Source organism: Mastigoproctus giganteus, chromosome 3 (assembly GCF_048544385.1).
Source record: "Mastigoproctus giganteus isolate SK-2022 chromosome 3, ASM4854438v1, whole genome shotgun sequence".
NCBI classification, from domain to species: Eukaryota; Metazoa; Arthropoda; class Arachnida; order Uropygi; family Thelyphonidae; genus Mastigoproctus; species Mastigoproctus giganteus.
The window spans coordinates 8,279,308-8,301,881 of record NC_143577.1 but is presented as its reverse complement, the minus strand read 5'-3'; the positions used below and the strand labels follow the sequence as shown (position 1 = coordinate 8,301,881).

The 22,574-nt window shown below is 34.9% G+C and overlaps 1 protein-coding gene across 1 annotated transcript in view; it reads left to right on the top strand.

Moving 5' to 3' along the window:
* Positions 1-17,656, top strand: part of INPP5E (Inositol-3-phosphate synthase) — a 61,788-nt gene extending 44,132 nt beyond the window's left edge. Inside the window, exons 10-12 of the mRNA XM_090369845.1 lie at positions 2,058-2,194; positions 15,004-15,050; positions 17,479-17,656. Of these exons, the coding sequence (XP_090225971.1) occupies positions 2,058-2,194; positions 15,004-15,050; positions 17,479-17,552 (258 nt within the window). The 3' untranslated portion in view covers positions 17,553-17,656. The remainder of the gene's footprint in view (positions 1-2,057; positions 2,195-15,003; positions 15,051-17,478) is intronic.
* Positions 17,657-22,574: the final 4,918 nt, after the last annotated feature.

The following is a 22,574-nucleotide window of genomic DNA, read 5'->3' as shown; positions in this document are numbered from 1 at the left end:
ATAATATACAGTAGACCCCGTAAATCCAGACCCCAATTATCCGTACTTTCTGTTAATCTGGACTGAATTTTTAGTCAGGGGAAAAATTCTATCAAAAAAAAATATTTCTGTTCACTGACAGTTGGAAAGGGGTTTAAAATTTAAAACGGTAAAAAAGATAAGCAATCAATAACAAAGAACACTGCAAGCTCAAATTGCAACTAACATGATACGCACAAGTGAGAACGAAGTAACAAGTTACAAAACTTAAAAAATAGGAATGAAGAGAACATTCTGAAAATTTATTTATGTTTTTGATAGGATTGAGAATTTTATGGAAGAGGAAACACATTTCACCCTAATAACGTAAAAACCCACAGGATTCCAGCTGTCGGTATTATCGCAAATTCAATAAGATTGTGTTTACTATCCATTTATAATAGATTGCACTAACAGAAAACCCTAATAAACGGGACTGCTAATTGTTTTTATTGTTTTATGGTTGTGACCGCCAGAAATCTGACTTGACCACGCATGGTTGGAAACAATTGTAGGGTAATCTCGAGTGCTGGCCTATTCATTTTACAGCTGCAGTTAGCATTGTCCATACTTACACACATTGATTTGGAAAGTGAGTTTCAAAATTAAAACAAAAAAACATTGAGGACTATTTCAAGTAAACTTCTTGAAAATAGTTATTTGTTTTGTGTTGTAATATTATTATTATTTTTTTGTGTAATATAATGTTCTACATTAAAACTTTATTGCTTTATACAGTATTTTGTTTACTTACCTTGTTATTTTACATTTTATAATTTTTATTTTAAAATATTGTTCTATTAATTTAATATAAAAACCAATTTAATTAAAATTTTGTTATTTAGTAACTTTAAATAAAAGCTGGTACGTTAAAGATAGCTTCTGGTTAATCCGGACTGAGTGTGGTCCCGTCAAGTCCAGATTGATTAACGGGGTTCTACTGTAGTAGCAATATGTTATTAGTCATTCCCAAGTTACGTAAAACTTGACTTAAGTAAGAAGTCCTGGAACGTATCTCTTAAGTATGTCGGGGATTTCTGAATATTTGGATTAACTGGGAAATCAATTATCTGGGATTTTTTTTTTACCATCTTTCTCAGAAAATTGAGAGTCTACCGTATATTCCAAAATTATTTCATTGTGTTTGCCTAGTATGTTTCCTTTTATTAGAAGATATTACATTCGGTGGGTGATGGACATTACAAGCCATGTGCATTTCATTGCATATGCTTTTATTTTTATGACTTTTTTTTTTTTTTTTTTTTGTGTAGATCACATAAAACTACTCGTATGAAGTTTTACAAAAAAAAAATTTTTTTTTTTGTAAAACTTCATATGAGTAGTTTTATGTGATTGAGCTGTCAGAGCTCTACTTTGCAATGTATAATTGTACAATTTATATAACATTGAATTCTCAGGCCATTTTTTCCATTTGTAGACAGCAAAACCTGAATTTTCAGGAACAAAAATCTTGTGACTGCACTCTGACACTAACTAACTCAACCCCATTTGAAAAAAATAAACATCCAGAAATATTTCAGCGACTAGTCTTGAACCTTCATCTTTTTTTAGTACTCGCTGGTCATACAAGGAAAATCCTGTGATCAGCCTGTACTAGTAGCAGTTGACAAATTTACTACTTCATGAAGGTCTTAAAGGACTGAAGTTAGAATTTTTTACAGTTGTTAAATGAGTTCTGTTATTATAATTGTGAGTAAAAGCAATTTTAAAATTATCCCTTTATTTATTTTCTGAAGATACTCTATTCTCATAAACAACTTTGTCTCTGGTAATCATGGGAATCCCATCACACTGGATAACAAATAAAATTAAAAATTTTTACAAAAAGATTTTATCACCTGTTTAAAGTTGGCAAGCATAACTTCTGTTTTTTTCTGTTTTATTTTTGTTACATGAATATAAGTATCATCCCCTCACCAGATAATCTCATATTTACCAATCTCTGTTTGTTACAGAGATTGGCTTATCAATTGGTGATGAATTATACCATATAAGAAAGATACTTGTATATTTTTTAGGATCGAGTGCTATATCGGTGCAAGAAAAATGGCACAATACAATGTCTCCATTACAATTCAGTGCCTTCTATACTTACTTCGGATCATAAGCCAGTTTATGCAGTTCTTAAGGTAAAAATTCGTCCAGGAAGAGACAAGTAAGTAGGCTATTTTATTTTTTCCATATTAAATTATAATTTGAATTTGAGTTAACCACATGACTGGGAATGATCTTATCTTAGAGAGTTATTATCAAATGTGAAGAAAATATATTTTATCACATAATTTTTATTTTTTTATTTTTTTTATACATTCATTTGTGAATACAAGTGAATTGATTCTGATGTTCATACTGACCATCATCAGTTTATGTTAGAAGCCCAATATTAAATTAGCATCTTCTGTGTGTGTGTGATTAATAAACAAATATTAGGTTGCCAATATCTGTAATTTTTTCTTAACAGTACTTAAAATATCAGCAGCTGTGTTTTCAAATAAGGCAGTTTTTTTTCTGATTTTGTAGGAATTGAAAAATGCATGAACAGTGCAAATTTGATTTGAGAAGATATAATTTTTGACAGAAAACTTTGTATTTTATATATACAGGGTGTTTCAGTTAAACGTTTCAGAACTTCTAAGAGGGGTAGGGTACATCCTGACAACTCGAAATCATATAGCAATGTGGGGTCGGAAATGCTTTCCTGAAGCGGTGTTGTACACAGAAGCACCATAAAGAAAAGAGACCGTAAGTGAGAAATCGTTTTAATAATACATGAAAAGAAGCAAAAGGTACATGGATTAAAGTAAGTGTTCGAAGTTTCTTCCACGGGCTACAATGCACGCCTCACATCTCTGACGCATGGACATCCGAACATTCTGGAATACTCCAGGCGAATTTCGAATTTCTTCGGCAGCTACTGCGATTCTTGCAACCAGCTCCTCAGCATTGTCAACAGGGGTGTCATAAACTAGCAATTTCATATGATCCCAGAAATAAAAATCAAGACATGATAGGTCGGGTGACCGAGCAGGCCAACGCACGGGACCACCATGTCCGATCCACTGTTGACCAAATGTGACATCCAGGTAGTTACGAACATCTCCGCTATAATGGGCAGGGGCTCATTCGTGTTGGAACCACATTGTCTGTTGGGTCGATGCAGAAATCTGTTCATCTCTCAAAAGTTGTGGCAATACTTGCTGCAGAAAGATCAAGTAGATAGGTCCGGTTAGACGACACGGTAACAGGTAAGGTCCGATGAGGTGATCTCCCATAATACCGGCCCATACATTGACCGAAAATCGAATCTGTGCTGCACGACGTCGTATTGCATGCGGGTTCTCGACCGCCCAGATATGGTCGTTATGCGTGTTGAAAATTCCTTCCCTTGTGAAGGATGCCTCATCGGAAAACAACACTTCAGCAGGAAAAAGGGGATTTGTAGCACATTTTCCAAGGTACCACTGTGCGAAAGCAATACGAGGTGCATAATCCTCCGGTTGCTGTGTCTGGACACGCTGCACGTGAAACGGATGCATGTCTTGTTCTCGGAGAATCCTCCAGACGCTGCAATGGGAAACCCCGACTGTGTTTGCTAGACTTCGTGTACTCGTTCTTGGATCCCCCTGTACATGCTGCAGCACATTCTGTTCGACGGCTGGAGTCCGTGCTGTTCTTACCCTGTCCCTGTCAGCTCTTTCAAATGAACCTCTCTCAGCTAACCTCTGGTGCAGTCTTGCAAAGAAATTATGACTGGGAATACGCCTCGTCGGATATCGTTCCGCATACAAACGCTGTGCGGCTGGCCCACTACAATTTGCAGCCCCGTACGCCAAATGCATATCGGCTAACTCTGCGTTCGTGTAATCATCCATCCTACTAACTTGGCGTTCTTGTTCAAGAAATTCGAAATTCGCCTGGAGTATTCCAGAATGTTCGCATGTCCATGCATCGGAGATGTGAGGCGTGCATTGTAGCCCGTGGAAGAAACTTCGAACACTTACTTTAATCCATGTACCTTTTGCTTCTTTTCATGTATTATTAAAACGATTTCTCACTTACGGTCTCTTTTCTTTATGGTGCTTCTGTGTACAACACCGCTTCAGGAAAGCATTTCCGACCCCACATTGCTATATGATTTCGAGTTGTCAGGATGTACCCAACCCCTCTTAGAAGTTCTGAAACGTTTAACTGAAACACCCTGTATATACAGTAGACTCTCGATTTTCTGGGATAGATGGTAAAAAACAAATCCTGGATAATCGATTTCCCGGTTAATCCAAAAATACAACAGTCCCCGACATATGTAAGAGATACATTCCAGGACTTCTTACTTCGTTGAGTTTTACGTAACTCGGGAATGACTAATAACATATTGCTACTATATTAACTTAATAGTGAGAATAGCAATAAAGCTTAATAGACAGTACTCACCTTAATTGATCTGCTTAGTTACATGAAGTTGGGGTGGAAATGAAGTTTAAATTGAAGTTTAAAATAAATTAAAATAAGTTGAAATAAGTTAATTGAATGAATATGGAATTGTTAAAATTTGCTCAAGGAAGTAGAAGTGCACTGCCTTGTCACTGGTTGTCATTTGAAAAATTGAAATTTAAAATAATATGAAACAAGCAAGGCCAAGTCACAACGAGCAACTTTCGTGTTAAACATCTTCAGTTGATAAGAAAGAAAGAAAGAAAGAAAGAAAGAAATCGTGTATTTAAAGAATTTCTATGTTTCCATAATGCATTTTGCGACATGTGGGAATCTTATGTGCGTAAGATTCCCGGGCCGGTACTCCGGTCTGGAATCTTACGCACATAAGATTCCCACATTTTAAACTTCAATTTAAACTTCATTTCCACTCCAACTTCATGTAACTAAGCAGATCAATTAAGGTGAGTACCTTCTATTAAGCTTTATTGCTATTCACACCATTAAGTCGATTATACAACAGTACATTAAAAAGCTCTATAAATCATCTAAGTGCTACTATATTATTATCGACAAATCTGAATTTTGCACGATACTTGTTAATGTTTGGCCATTTTCATACATCCTTATTAGTTTAATTTTCTGATCCAAATTGATGGCTATCCTTTTCTTAGTAGATTTACTAGTACCACTGTCACTTATTCACTTAATTGGCACCATGATAACGGTCAAAATGAAATTTTCTGAAAAGAACTTCACAGGGTTTAGTGGGAAACACATTATTATCACCTCACACGAACTCACATTTTACTAAAGCACATTTCTGGAGGTCACTGCATTTAAACAATTTGCACCTTCCGGGTTACTAGGCTTTTCTGTTAGTGCATTTAATTATAAATGGGTAGTAAACTTGATCTTATTGCATTTGCGATAATACTGATAGCTGGAATTGTTTTTATATTATTATTTTGAAATGTGTCCCCTTTACTGAAATCTTCAGTCATAAAAAAAAAAAAAAACCAGAAAAAATATAACAATTTTCTCTTCTTTCCTATTTTTTTTGCTTGTTACTCCGTATCTCACTTGTGTAATTTGTGCATGCCGTGATCATAGTTATTGATCGCTTATTTTATTTATTATTTTTGTTTTAAATTTTGCAATCCTAAAAAAAAAAAATTGAGCGAAAAAATATTTACGTAAATCCGTAGTTGCGTAAGTCAGAGACTTACTGTATCGAAAAATGTTCAGCAACCTATGTAAAAAATATGGCGATAGATAAAAAACTAAAAAACTTACCACACACTACTTGCATATCCAATAAGATGCGTCCTTTTATTTTTTGCGATGTCAATTTTAAGTCTAATAGCTTTCCTATATATTTTTACGATGTCGATTTTATATCTAATAGCTTCCCTTTATTTTTTACGATGTTGCATATGATTTGGTCACCAACATTATAATGGTTCTTTAGAGATTTAACGGGTATACTGTTTTCAAACTTTTGAATAATTTCAAGTTTTTGTTTAACTGAAAATGCAACTCTTTTGTGTTTACCCATCATTTTCGCAATTTCTAAACAAAAAAAAAAAAAAAATTCCATCTCTGACATAATTAATGAAACAATTTTTCCTTTTGTGCTGCAATGGAACGCAACAATCGACGCGACGCACTGAAACAAACTAAACATTTGGTCTTTTTATTTTATTTTTTTTTTGAGTGGCTGGTGTGAGGACAGTGGGGATTGCAAGATGATAGGTACACTAATCTCCCAATGATGACTTATAATGCCGCTTGTTGCTTATTTACGACTTGCAAAATATCTGTTTATACCTATTATAGTTATTACTTGAATTTTTTTATTTGATTTTTGGTTGATTTTTTTTAAATTTGGAGTCTTGAAGTGTCCCGGTTAATCTGATCCCGGTTAATCGAGAGTCTGCTGTATATATATACACACACACACACACAGTCGAACTTCCCAAAAACGAATTCGATAAATTCAGCAAAAAAATTCGTTATAGAGAAATTTCATTATACAGAGAATATCTTTTTTATTAGAAATTGTTATCTAATTAGAAGAAGAAAACGAATCTACATTTATTTTTAATGTATTTTATTTCAAAAACACTTATTTAAATTACGTTTACACAATTTTTTGTGTAAACACATTGATTACACAATGTTTTTAATGCTCTGAACAGAGCATTAAAAACATTATCAGGAACATTTTCACAAAACTGTAGACCCATACGAACCATTTTGAAAATGTGAATCATTTCTTTGCGAGTTGGCTTTTCTACGGGTTGTTCTGATGCGTATTCACTGTCATCGTTAATTCATGATCATGGTCGCGTCTAACACTGTTCAGCAGTATTTCATCTTCATTTGGATGTTCTGTTGTAGTCAGATCTTGATCTACATAAACATAACTATCCAGTGTTATTTCATTTTCGATTTTTCTGGATATTCTAATAATGTCCAAAAGTTTTTCAGCTGTGAAAGGGGCAGTTCATCTTGTTCATTCAGTTATTGTTCGACTTCTGTATTCAATGCAAATCCCGCTTTCGAAAAACAATTTTGACTAGTGTATTCAGTGACATCGTTTGTCCAAACTTTTGCCAGTTCAGAGATGCAATCTCTAAGGTTAATTGTAACCTCCAAGTTTATATTTTCTGATAATGCATTGACAATCTTCATTATTATTCTCTTCGATAATGAAATTTAAAAATTTTTAATAATGCCTTGGTCCATTGGCTGGAGTTTGGACGTTACGTTTGGTGGTAAAAACAACAACTTCACACTTGGCAGAAATACTGGCAGGATGTGCCGGGCAGTTGTCAATTACCAACACGATTTTCCTTTTTTCTTTTGTTACACACTTGTCTAGTTTTAATATCCATTCTTCAAAAATATCACTTTCCATCCATGTTTTTTTATTAAAGGTGTAGTCAACTTCCAAAGATTTTGTGCCTTTAAAACATCTTGGGTTTTTTGATTTTCCGATGACTAAAAGTCTTAATTTTTCACTTCCTGTCATATTTTCTCCAACTAGCCCAGTGATTCTTTCTTTGCTTTGTTTTCTGCTAAAACATTTATCATCCTTAAAAGCAAGTGTTCTATTCGGTAAACATTTAAAGAATAAACCCATTTCGTCAGCATTAAAAACATCCTTAGGTTCATATTCTTCCAAAATCTTCTTTAAGGTATTGTTCCTCCAACTGTTGCAATCTTCACTTCTTCTACATTAACACTTTCTCCACAAATAACCTTTTCCACAATTCTGTGGTGCTTCTTAAATTTAACTAGACATCCACTGCTCGCATTAAATTCTGTATGTCCAAGGGACTGCGCAAATTTCCGAGCTTGTTGCTTTTGAGCCCGATATTGGTGTATTCTTTTCACGTATCATTTGCACTCATTTTAGAACAACTTTATCAACATCGTATATACACAACTTAATTTGCTTCTTGTCTGCTCCTCCTTCAATTGCGTTTAAAATTGATTCTCGATTTTTTAAAATCCTAGATAAACTGCTTGCAGGTATGCCATATTTCTCCGCAACATCTTTTTTCTTAAAACTCTGGTCAATATCATAACAATCTTTGCTTTATCATTAATACTTTAAACACTTTCTCTTCGACACTGTTTCCTAAATTGTAAAAATTCCTGGACTGCTGCTCTTGCCGATACATACACCGCAAACTTTGCTGCGCTGGCCATATAGTGAATTGTTAGTACCGCCTACTCAATGACATTTGCTTGCCAATTCAACAGTATCACTTGACCTTTCCTATCAATCACCTTGAAGAAATATATACGACTTTGTGAATTTCTTTTATTCTGCTTTCATTCATATATACATGAAAGAAAATTTATGGTTAATGTGTGCTGTATGTTACTTTTCAGAAAAAAAAAAATACAAGAGCATATAGCCTATGTGATTGATAACAAATTGTTCTAAAAGAACAAAATTAAAAAAAAAAAAAAATTCATGAAAACCATCTACTGGGAGTCCAGTTAGATGAGAATGGACATATCATATAATGATTGACAGGAAGGTCACATAGTACGGATGAGGTGAGAAACAAATGTCACTCAGTAGGCATTACTAAAATCCAACTATGGTAGCATTCTATGTATTGCCACCACAGCATGCTAAAGGTTTACCGCAGCGAATTTTGTTTTCTCTTTGCCAACATCAATTTACAAATCTACCCTATTTATTGTAAAGTTTATGACCACTTTTAAGAAAACCCATTTGGTTTTATAACTGTAACGAAAATGAAACAAAGACCCTCCTACGGGCGTCAATGGCCACAAGTGTTTATTAAAAGGATGATTATTTAATTCCAGATGCTAATGCGCAATTTCGGAGGGAAGAAGGCAGTATATTTGAGTGGCTGTTTACCAGTAAATGCTTGAAAATCTTCAAAAATGCTTTTACTAATTTTTTTAAAAATTCGTTATAGAGAGACTAACACTTCGCTATGTGGGGTTAATTTTACATGTAATTTCTTTCAGTGTGTAATGTTTTGCGAAAACATTCGTAATATAGAGAACTTCGTTAAATAGAAGTTCGTAATAGAGAAGTTCCACTGTATATATATATATATTTGTGATGCTTAAATGAATTAAATTTGATTGTTTTATTGATTGTTTTAATATTTTATCCCTTGCTACGTTAATGCCATTGCCGTTGGCAATTCGACAATTATACGTGCTTGATATATTTTAGTTTGATTGCTTAGATGAATTAAACTTTAGACACTAAAGTTTAATTCATCTAAGCAATCAGGGGGCTTAGAGGGGAACAGGTATCCTGTGTGTTATCAGACACTCAGCCTAAAACACTGATGGATCCAATATCTCTCTATTACAGAAGATTTAGGAGAAGTCCGGTTGGCCTGCCTCCCTAAAATCCACTCATGCACACCTTCTCGATGGTAAGCCCTGTTACGTCACTTAGGTGGCAACGAACGTGTAGAGTGGTTCTCTTCAAGACGCCTGGTCAGCGTGAAGAGGAAAAGACCAAACCCTCCAGCAATGAGAGCACAACAATACAAATGGCCCTCAGTCCCCAGCAGCTTTCACTCTCCCTCTTACGGCAGCGAGAGGATCAGAGTGGAAGCAGAGGGTGCTAAGAATCTCTGGGTACGACCAGGCTGCCATGCACGGAAATTGAACTTGGCCTGTTATAACGTAAGAACACTCATCGGTGAAGACAGGATATTAGAGCTGGAAAAGGAATTAGAAAATGTGAATTGGAATATCATCGGTTTGGCTGAAACAAGAAGAAGAAATGAATCACTTATAAGTTTATCAAGTGGAAATCTGCTGTACACCAATGGAAACAGTGAAAGGAGTGAAGGTGGAATTGGGTTTCTGGTCCATAAAGATTTTAAAAACAGCATTTTGGAATTCAAAAGTACATCACCAAGAGTGTCAAGACTAATACTCAAGATTTCTAAGAGATACAAGCTAAAGATTATAATGATTTATGCACCAACATCGAGCCATGATGATGAAGAGGTTGAAGAAATGTACACTGAAATTGAGACTCTTCTAGATGAGCAGAAAACCCACTACACTATTATTATGGGAGACTTCAATGCTAAGGTTGGAAAAAGACAAAACAGCACAGAAAGGGGAACTATAGGAAATTTTGGAATTGGTGAAAGAAATGAAAGAGGTGAAAGACTTGTGGAATTTGCAGAATCTCAAGGACTGTCAGTAATGAACACTTTTTTCAAGAAACGGGTGAACAGAAAGTGGACATGGAAGAGTCCAAATGGATTAACTACTAATGAAATCGACTTCATCCTCACTAACAGAAGATAACAGAAGAGTCCAAATGGATTAACTACTAATGAAATCGACTTCATCCTCACTAACAGAAGATATATTGTGAATGATGTTACCGTCCTGAATAAGGTAAATGTTGGAAGTGATCACAGAATGGTAAGATGTACACTTGATATAGATGTAGGAAAGGAAAGGAAAAAACTGACTCGAGTAAATAATACAAAGGTCTTTGAAATAACAGAGGAGGAGAAAAAGCAGTATGTACTGGAACTTAAGAACAAGTTTGAGCTTCTGCAGACTGCTGAGGACCAAGATATCGACGAGGAATATTACAACTTTTTGAAAGTGATAAAGCCCAAGAAACCTATAGGGAAAAAGAAATCCAAAGAAGAAAAAATTAGTCAAGAAACACTTGTCATGATGAACCGAAGACGACAAATGAAAAGCAAGAAAAACACTGACAGGGAGAAAATCGAGTATACTGAGTTATGCAAAGCCATTAGAAAGAGACTCAGAGAGGACATAAGAAGATTTAACACAAGAAAAGTAGAACAAGCATTAAGGGAAAACAAAGGATTTAAATCAGCAGCCATGAGCAGTAATACAGAAAGACAAATGATACTGAAACTGAAGAATAGCGATGGTGTACTTATAAACAGCAGAGAAGGCATAATTCAAATAGCAGAAGACTACTATAGAGAATTATACAAGGAGCAGGGGAATGATGCCAGCAGTGGGGAAGATGGATTGCAAAGTAGCAACACGTACGACATACCCAATATTCTTCCTGATGAGGTAGAGCATGCATTGAAGAAAATGAAGAATCAGAAAGCCCCGGGGGAAGATGAAGTTACTGTAGAGTTGTTAAAATTGGGAGGAAGAGACATAACACAAAAACTGGCAAGGCTCTTCACAAAGTGCATTAGAAAAGGTGTGACGCCTAAGCAGTGGAATAATGCAATCATAGTTTTGCTGCATAAGAAAGGAGATAAATCAGAAATTGGAAATTATAGACCAATTAGCTTGCTATCCCACATCTACAAGTTGTTCACAAGGGTCATTACTAACAGATTAGAAAGAATACTGGATGAGAATCAACCGAAAGAGCAAGCTGGCTTTAGGACAGGATCCTCAACTATGGATCACCTTCATGTAATATCACAGCTAATGGAGAAAGCAAATGAATATAAAATACCATTATGCCTGGCATTTGTGGATTATGAAAAGGCATTTGACTCCATACAGCATAAGGCAATGTTTCGGGCACTGGAAAGACAAGGCATTGATACCCCATATATTATGATTTTGAAGAAAATATACGAGAGTGCTACCTCCTTTATTAGACTAGACAAAGACAGTAGGAAATTTAAAATTGAGAAAGGAGTTCGACAAGGAGACACAATATCTCCGAAGCTGTTTACTGCTGCCCTTGAGGAAGCTTTCAGAAGATTAGACTGGTCGCAGAAAGGAGTCAATGTGAATGGAGAGTACCTAAACCATTTACGATTTGCAGATGACATTGTGGTCATAAGCCATGATCCCAAAGAATTAGAGGAAAATCTTAATCAGTTATGCACAGCTAGTAAGGATTTTGGACTAAAGATGAATATGGCTAAAACAAAAGTAATGATGAACAAGTATGCCACAGAAAGGGAAATAATGATTGAAGGAGCAGTAATTGAAAAGGTGGAGTCATATACTTATCTGGGACAAGTTATTAGCTGTAATAATGATAAATGGCTGGAAGTCAAGAGAAGAATAAATTTTGGATGGATAGCATTCAGGAAATATAGTCACATACTGAAGAGCAATATCCCAGTTTGTCTGAAACGTAAAATAATGGACCAATGTATACTCCCCATCATGACTTATGGAAGTGAAACTTGGGCACTCACCAAAAGAATGGAAGAGAAGCTGAGAACTACACAGCGAAGAATGGAACGAATCATATTGGGAATAAGACTGTTAGATAAGAAGAGAAACACATGGATTAGGCAACAAACTCAAGTAAAGGACATTCTTATCAAAACTAAAGAACTAAAATGGTCTTGGGCAGGACACATAGCTCGAAGACATGATGACAGATGGACTAAGAAAATAACAGAATGGTATCCAAGAGGAGCTAGAAGAAAACCTGGAAGACAAAGGCGGAGATGGATAGATGAAATTCATGAGTTTGTGGGTAGTAAATGGATGTCCAGTGCTCAAAACAGAAGGAACTGGAAAGTTGCTGGAGAGGCCTTCATCCTGCAGTGGATTGAAAATGGCTGATGATGATGATGATGAAGCAATCAAACTAATATATATATATATATATATATATCATAGAATAGTAGGCCATTATAACTGTTGGAGAAACAAGGAAATTAAATATAAAACTGAGTTTAGCAATGTGCACATTGTTACATAAATGACATTGTACAGCACTGGCTGCCAACCCATATTGCCAACTTTTAGCCAACCCAAATTGCCAAAGCTTCATGCCAGTGTGATAATCTACTATCCTCAAATGACCTTAGCCACCCAAGTTTGATTCTTGCTACCTTTCAAGGGTATTATGGATTGTAAGGTCTAGAAAAGTACAGGGTGTTCGGAAAGTCACTGTGCACTTATATATTTATTAACAGACGTGTTTCAATATAGAATACAGTAGGTAAATATGAATGAAAACATATTGGGATCAAAATCTGAAATATAAACAAAATATGATTAGAAAAGTGCACAGTGACTTTCCGAACACCCTGTATATAGCCTTGTAAAGGGAAAATACTGTTGTGTGGTTGCAGAGAAATTGGATGCGAAAAAAAAAAAAAAACTGCAAAAATTTTTAGTCTTTATCAAAGCATTTTATACAGTTTCACGTAGGAGATTTCTATATAAGTTGGAATGTATCAATAATGTACAAAGTGGATTAAGGAATGGTTGAAGGACAGAAGTCAGAGAGTTGTTAATAACAACTCCTCTGACTTCTGTCCTCAAGGTTTTGTGCTAGAGCTACAGTTATTTATGATCTTAAGATCTTATGATCACATGATATAAGAGGGCTAGGAGGGTGGTTATTGATTCAAGTCAGGCTGAGCTTCTTCAGAATGATATTAACAGGCTTCATGGATGGTTGGAGGAATGCAATTGTGTTTTTATGCTTACTTCATTATTCCAAGTAAGACCCTATATCTGGGGAAGAAATAACCTAAGATATAATACTGATTGTATTGAGTAATTCACAAAATCAGTCTTGACACATTTAAATTTTTCCTAATAAGCTCATTTAATTATTGATTGTTATGAATTTTCTTACTCGTTTTGGAAAATGTTCTTCAGTATGTCTTCCATTTTGACAAACAAAGTTGCCAAAGTCATACACCAATGTTTGTAATGATATGCTGACACATATCCTTGTCACACTGACAAAGATATGTGTGGGAACAAACTGAACAGTCATGGCTTTCAATTCTGAACAAACAACAAATATGGCTCTCAGGTCCATGAATGTAGCAGGTTTCTTGTAGAACAGCTTCTCTTTCAATAAACTGCACAAGAAGGGTTATGTGCCTCCCGTGGTGTTCTGTCATAAGGACGTCAGAAGAATTTTTAACAGTCTTGATGCCAAGAAAGTGCCAGATCCTGATGATTTTTCTCCTCTTGTTTTCAAAACCTGTGCTCCTGAGCTTACTCCTGTTCTGTGTTGCCTTTTTTCACTTTCTTATTCCACAGGTGTTTTCCAATCTGCTTGGAAATTTGCTTATATCCAGCCAATTTCTAAAGAGGATGACAAACCCCTCCCATCTAATTATTGTCCCATTGCACTTCTACTCTTTCCAAAGTAATGGAGAAATCCATTAACTTCCAACTCTTAAACTATATAGAAACCTTCCATCTGATCAATGATTGCCAGTATGGATTCCACCAGTGTCTATCCACTCTGATATACTTCCCTTTGCCCATGCAGTGAATTGAAGTTTCCTCTTCAAGACTGTTTCCATTCCTTTACCTAGCCTTCCTCTTCAAGACTGTTTCCATTCCTTTACCTAGCCTTCCTCTTCAAACTGCTGGGATAAATGAAGTATTGCATTTCTCTCTGCCAGTTTTGCTTGTTAATCAGAGTACACAAGATCTAGTCTTCTTTTATTTCCTGAGATTTTATATCTGTCATCTTGTTCTTCTCTCACCTTTGAGGAACAGCGGACCTTGCTTTTCTTACTCAATCCCTTCGGTGCTTTTTATAGCTCAATAAAATCCCCCCCCCCTTAGATATCTAGTTGTCAAACTTCGTAGTCCACACCTTCTAAGCCATTTTATACCATTGATTTGCATTCATTACCATTCTGATTGCCCTTCTTTGAATCCTCCCCAGAACTTTTGTCTTTTTTTAGTTCGGTCTCCAGACCTGAATTAAATATTCCAAATGCAATTTAACCATCTTATATAGAGAGATAATGATATCCTTTTCCCTACTAGCAAGGATTCTGTAAATCATGGACAGGAACCAATGTGTCTTTACAGAATATAGTCCTGATTTCCCTTACAATTGTGTCCCTATTGCAGGACAAAAACATTCATTACCTGTTCCATTTCTGCTGCTGAATTTGAAAGTATGTCACCTTACATATCATCAGACACTTGAGCTCTGATTACTACTTAGCAATATTTTAGATATTTATGTGTATTTTGTTCTATCTACTTTAATCCTGTTGTTATTTATTGACTAAATTGTTATTATTTGTTTTGCAGCATTCCACTGGCAGCAGGACTTTTTAATAGAGATGTATACTTGGAAGGTAAGAATTTCACCCACACACACACACGCGCGCACACACACACGCACACACGCACACACACACACACACACACACACACACACACACACACACACACACACACACACACACACACACACACACACAGCTTTTGCCAATTCACGTACATTAATAATTACTTATTTAATTATTAAGTAACTGGGTAAAATATTTAGCTAAATTTGTATGGAATGTTTTATTCAAAACTGAAGACTTAAACTCATTAATTTTAAAAATTAATTTTGAACAAAAAGTTGTCTGATGACATGGCTAATGACCATGTTTTTACAATGATTAGTGGTATAAATGAATTGCTTCTTTATATGGTAAATGGTTTTACCAAAATAAATATAGAATTTAAAGGATCTTTTGTTCTTCCATTAGTTATAAATTTTTTTCCTGATTTTGTTAATTTTCTTACAAAATTCTTACAAAAACTGTTTATTAATATGTATTTTTTAAAAATATGAGCTAGGTATAATTTGGTACTATTAGTAATTAATCAGTATTAATGAATGAATTTATATTTCAACATATAGCATATTTTGATATGTACAGGTTATCATATTTTTTTCCAGTCTTTCTAGTCCTTTGTTTACTTTGTTATACATAAATATGTTGTACCATTAGCGTGTCTGAGTGAAACATGAGTTAAAAATTACAATAAATCTGTTATATACAGTTAGCTTTTGTAAGTTTACTTAGCTTGATGTTGTGAAGTTTTATACATAAGAGGTTAATTAAAAACAGTACGATTAATTGAAAGATTTATTAATTGATGTTTTTTATCAGAATTACTTTAGTCAGTTTTGCTGTGACTGTTGCTGCCTGGCATTAAGCTCCATCCATTTATAGAAATGATAATTCAGAGGTGCAAATGTGGAGAGCAACTACTCTTTAATGTATATTTATAAATTCACTTTATTGCATAGGTATTTACAAAATTATAAAACACAACCAAGCACTTAGTAAAATCTAAATAAATAATTTGTATGGCAAGGAATTCCATCCTGGACACATTCTGAAGAGATAATAAAATGAACATGATATAGATGCAAAATAGAAAAAGGTCCAGCTGATGAGAATATACAGTTTCATATATTCTCGGTTCTATACAGTTTCGTATATTCTCAATGACCGCCACATGAGTTCTGCTTGCGAAATCCTAGTATCTACACACCAAGATTTGGTAATAATTTCTTCTTCATCTTGATAGCCAAGCAATAATTTGAGTTGAATCTCCACAAATGAGAATTAATATCTAATTTAGATATTAATTCTCATTTGTGGATTGTTAAAAAGCTTGACTACATTGAGAAGTATTTTGTGCATTTCTAAATTCTGTTAAGTCTAGTACACATGATTGGTTTAGCTCAAAGAACTTGATTTGGACTAAGTTCTCCATAGAATATAGGCCTATGGATTCAAACTGTCATCCTCTCCAGTAAGTACCTGAAATAAAGCTTTGTATAGAAGGAAACTGAAGATTATCTAAAAGTACTGAAGAAGGATCTAGTTCAGTTGGAGCAGTTGATGTTGTGAAGTTTTATACATAAGAGGTTAATTAAAAACAGTACAATTAATTGAAAGATTTATTAATTGATGTTTTTTATCAGAATTACTTTAGTCAGTTTTGCTGTGACTGTTGCTGCTCAGAAGAGCAACAAGATAAAATAAAGGTTTGAACAAATTAGTGGATGGAATGGGATGGGAAAATGAAGTGGATAATATTTATATATTTTTAAACACCTAATGCTGCATAAGCTTACTTCTTTGCTACTGCTGTTATTGATTAATACTAATCTGAAAGGCAACACAGTCTGTTTTAATTTATTTTCTAGCCAGAAAAGAAACCAGTACTCCAGCTGGGAATAGACAAGATTGGTAGGAGTCTTAGAATTTTTTTTTTTTTTTTGTTAGTTGTTGGCGCATTGGCTTCTGTGGCCATAATGCACCTCCCAAAGTTTTTGCGTTTTACTCTGATCCAAACCTGAGGTGGGATTCGAACCCGCGACCTTTGGGTTGCCAGGTAGGCACTATGCTGCATAAGCTCCTACACTTGCTTTCTTGCATCAAGTGCCACTACTACTACTACTACTACTTTACCCACCTGGCTAGCCCACGAGTCTTAGATGGCCAAATTGTTGTTACATAAAGTGAAAGAGGTGACAGTGTAAATAAAGAAATATTTGAGAATAATTTTGAGATCAGAGACCACAACGATATTTAATTTGAAGTTATCTTGTATCACTCTCAGGGTTACTAATTTCGGACACCCCTGACACACAATATATAATTTTATTATTACTCGCATTATAGTAATGATCTTATTGGCGTGAGTAAACATTTTGCCTGTTTTTCTTTACTCCTTTAAAGAAGAAATTTTAACAGTATTTTTAAATCATTACAGCCAATCATAGGAGAGCTACTGCTTTGGAGATACGAGCAAGTGAAAAAGAAAGCCTGATATGTGCTGTTATGTAAAGCAAGTAACTGAAGAAAAACAAAGTTATAGTTTATTTCTCACAGTTTTTTCATGGATCATGAGCATTGTATAATTTATTCTTGCAAAATCATTCTATTTTTTTAATGGCCATCAAAATTTTGATACTCAGATATTTGTGATATTTTAGAACTCTTTTTCAGATATTCAAAGTGTATTTTGGTTAAAAAAAAAAAATGTGATTTAGAAAGGTGTGGGAGGAGGGAGAATTTCACTATGTTTTACACTGACTCATAATTTTTATATTCGTATAATAATGTGCAAATGTCACAATAAAAATTCGACAGATTTGTATTTTTAGAACTCAACAATCTTTATATTTGAATTACTGTTTTTTTTTTTTTTGTTTTTTTTTTTGTTTGTGACCTTGCCGATCGAATTGCTATGCTGAAATGAGTTATAATTTGTTAAAAGGGAGTTCCTGATATTAATAAGTTTACCATTTTTTATAATGAAGCAGTGGATTTAATTATTGTGAAATCTCATAGAGATTGCTTCTCTTACTCTCAGGTACCAAAATTTAATTTAATAAATTTAGGCAGACTCTAGTTATAGATAAGGTGCAATTCACTAGTGATATATATTGAATTAAAATTATTTATAGGTATTATTGTGCCAGGTCACAGTCTAGTCATCTGTTAAAAGACTGTTCATTATCAATATTTGTTTTGCAGCTTTGGTCAATGCCAAAAACATCTATCAAACTATTTCATGCAATGACTAGAATCAAGTAATATTCATGCAATGTCTAGAATCAAGTAATATTTGTGCAATGACTAGAATCAAGTAATATTCATGCCTTGCTGTGCCATAATTTGTTTTCCTGTTGAGTTCTCCTGTATTGTAATTAAATAATATGTAAATATACTGTTTTAATTCAGTTAAAATCTGAGAATCATTTATTACATTGTAAATAGCTTCAGGTTACATAAAATTTCTCTGTTTTTTTTACATTTTTTGTTGCATTTGCTTTGCCTCTTAAGTGAAAAAGTGTAGTTCAGTTTAGTTTTCGAAGAAGAAGAAGAAGAAATTTAAAGAAGCTAATGTACACATACACACAGTTGAGAGGACTACAGCTGTGTTACTCTTCACCAAAGTCATCAAACCTTTACACTGAAGGAAAAAAAAAGCATACATCTTCTCTTATGGAAGCAGGCAAATCATTTCTAATTTATAAACTTTTGCTTTATGAACCACTCTTAAGGAACACATGGTGTTTGTAAATTAGAGAATTGTATATGATTTGACATGATTGCTTGATTGCTAACAGGCTAACTACTTTGTTCGCCTTGCAGTATATATAGGAGCTTTACTACCTGTATCTCATCAAGCTTTGATAACCAGTCCCTTAGCCAGCAGGTAGTTGATTGCTGGAACCAACTTCCATCTGTTGTGGAAGTTGATAGCTTAAATAAATTTAAGGCAGAACTAGATAAACATTTGGAATAAATGGATGGGTGAAATGGGGAGAGTGGTTTTTTTTTTTTTTTTGGCTGATGTATAAGCTTTCTTGCATCATATGTCGCACCTCCGTAGCCAGGTGGGAAGAAGCAGCAGTGCATAGCACACACTTCTTGATTAGACCGGGGTTCGAGCCCATCACCACCAAATACGGAGGATGTGGAAAGGTCAGGGAATAACCACCACATATCCCGGAACAATATGGCCTTAGTTGCTAATGCTCCTAAAAACCAAACAACAACAGCATCATATGTCTACTAATGCTAATACAAACATTTGAAGTGACCGGATGGGTGAAATGGGGTGATTTTTTTTTTTTTTTTTTTTTTTTTTCTGATGCTGTATAAGCTTGCTTTCTTGCAGGCATATGCTTCAAGTAATGCTAATGCTAATCTTAAAATTTAAAAATTTATTTATAAATTAGCACCAACACAAGCAAAAAACACAAAATTGTGTGTCAAGTCTATAAAAAAAAAAATGCCAAGCATTATTGCAAAGCACTCTATCAATATGCCAATACTGAGTAGTTAATTTCATGTGCCTTTAAATTTACAGCACTTATTGGTTGTGACTGCTTGTATGTGTTACAGCACTGTGCTTTGCTTGGGTGCATTGTAGCACAATGCTCCCAGTGCCATTTTATGCATATATGCATTGAGGCAGCGAATGGGTTAAAAGGGTGAAGATCACAGTGTTTCAGATATGAAAAATTGCAAAAAAAAAAAAAAGGGACCACAATGTGTACTAAATGTTTAGAGCAGCAGCAGAATTGCTGTTCATTTCTTTGTGATGAGCAGTCAGCTAGGAATACTCTCATAGGGCTATGAGTTGGAATGTCTCAAGTGATTATCCCTTCTAATGGCCCATCATGTTATGAACTGATCTTTGAGAGTGAAAGGAAAAATGAAGACTTGTGTGTGTGGTAATGGTGGCAGTAGATTGCTAAGGTATATCAGTGTATATTATGTGAATAAAAAGAAATATGATATGAATGAGATGGCTTGATTTACGAGGTACATTCAAAGAGTTCCCAGAATTTTACTATAAAAGTTTGAGTGAACACTGGTCTTTTCATATCAACTAAGAGAGACTGTTCAAGGCTTAGACCTAAATGGATGTCAGATGAACTGATGACATTTGTGGCAGAGAACAAAAATGCATGGAGTACATATAAATTATAAGTTGATGGTAGATATAAACCAGTCTGTAATAAGTCAAAAAGGAGGTTAGGCAAGCTAAGACAGCATTCTTTCCATTCTACAAAATCAAAGAATGGAAAGAATGCAATGAAAAGTAGCAAAGACTTCTTAACAGTCCAAGCTCCAATGTGATTCAATTCAAAGTGAATTGAATTGCATTGGTCCACTGTTGGTTTAACTGTTGATGAATGCTGGTCAGGTTTCCAACAGAGTATGTATTTTGCATCTACATTCACATATGAAGACTTCTTTAGGAATAGGGATTCCAGAAGTTTTTCAAACTTCTGGAATCTGGAACTAGCTAAATGATTTTGTGATAACTGAGAAGAAAGTGGAAGAGAAAATCTTGAAGCTAAACATAAAAAAGGCACCTGAGGAGGATGGGATGTACCTAATTATTTTAAGGAAGGCAAAGGAGGTAAGCAAATATGAGAGCATTTTTGGATTCAGGGGAGATCCTTATGGACTGGAGATGTCTGAATGTATCTCTAGTTTGCGGAGGGGATCAAAAAATGGCATGAGTAATTACAGACCTGTTAGCTTAACATCTGTTCCAGGGAAAATAATGAGTAGCTGGTTAAAGAAGTAACGTGACAATCTGTACAGGGATGCAATTATACTGCAGTCAGAGCATTGGTTTGTTAAGGGTAATACCAATCTCATAGGGTAATACGATGCAGTGACAAAGGGTAGACATCATTCGCAGAAAACACCGCTTCTTGTGAGCACAGAATCTACCCGAATAAGTTTGGTCCCTTATAAGAAATTTAGACAATTTTATGTTTTTAGATATTTTAATTCAATGTATATTTATCTTATGTTTCTTAAAGATTAATTCGACAATTGTTTTCAGTTCTCATGTTAACATGCATGATTGGTTGGGTTTTTGGGGGTGTTGAAGGCTGTCAGCTTCCCCTGGCTTTTCTGGGTGCATTAAGTTGGGGAAAGAATTGAATACATGTAGATGACAATCTTTTAATACATATCGATTTATATAAGTTTAATGTAGTTTTTAATTAAACATGGGACATTTATTCATATAATCACATAATCCTTTGACCGTGAGGGTTAGGAGAATTCTGGTCGTACATAAAGGTATGGGGTTCCCTCTTGTAGTTTTCAATAATAACTTTAGTAGGACATATTGAGCTTTATTGCTCTTGCAATCATAATTTGTTGTTTATATATTTGTCTAATATTTTCCAAAGTCATAAGGTAAGATAAGCAGCAGCCATTATCAATCCACTGCATGATGGACGTCTCAAACAATTCATGTTGAGGGAAAAATGGACCATAATCTGCCACACTGATCCTGTGCAGACCAACTGCGCAAGACCAGTGTGGTCCTATGCAAATCGAATGTATTTAGCAGTCAGGGGCTTGAACCCCAGTCTACTCAAAGAGCATGTGCTACTGCACTCCCACCCTTGGCCACAAGCCGTAGCCAAGGCAAAGGTGTAGCTTGTAGAAGAAGGCATAGCAGACTTAAAATCTAAGTTTGTAGTTGATACAAAGGTGGCACAGTGTTTATTTAAATTAATCAGGGTATGCCACTGCAGAAATTGATAAATTAGTTAGATGGGTTGAGAAATTGCAAATGAAGTTTAAAATTGACAATGGAAATTAGTGCAGTATTTTAAGAATAACATTACAACTAAGTGGCAACACCAACGTTAGTGATGAAACCTGGGTTAATTGTTTTCTGTAGTCAGATGTGAAGCTTGTTCAGTGCACTCAGGCTGCTAGGAGAGCTCATCATGTTTTCTCAATGACAGGAATTTTACCAGTAGGGATAAGGATGTTATTGTTCCCTTGTAAAACAGGAGATACTGCTTCTACATGATTGGGATACATTTAATAGAAAGGAAGCAAGAATATTTGTTGATGCTATCGAGGCAGTGTTAGGTGGGTTTGAAAACTGCTAGCTTGGGGGGGGGATTAACAGACCAAAAGATCAACAGCCACAGGCAGAGGTGAAAGTGATTCTTGCACTGCTTCTATTGTAATGAGTAGCAGCCTAGAGAGCAAGTTGCTGGGGATTTCAAGAGGTGCTGGGAGTCATCATGGAACAAGTAAATACATGGGCTGTGTTAGGGTAACTAAGAGTAAGAACATGTGCATGGATACTTGCATGTATACCAATGCTAGAAGTATAATAAATAAATTTGATGAATTTGAAGTGCTGATCAAGGCATCAAAGGCAGATGGAATATCTGCCTGGAAAGACATGCTGTCACACAGATATAAGCAATGCACCTTAGCAAGACTTGTGGATTTATTGGAGGATTGTTTTATTGGAGGCTTGATTCACAGGGTTATGAGATTCCTCTTATCACTCAGAAT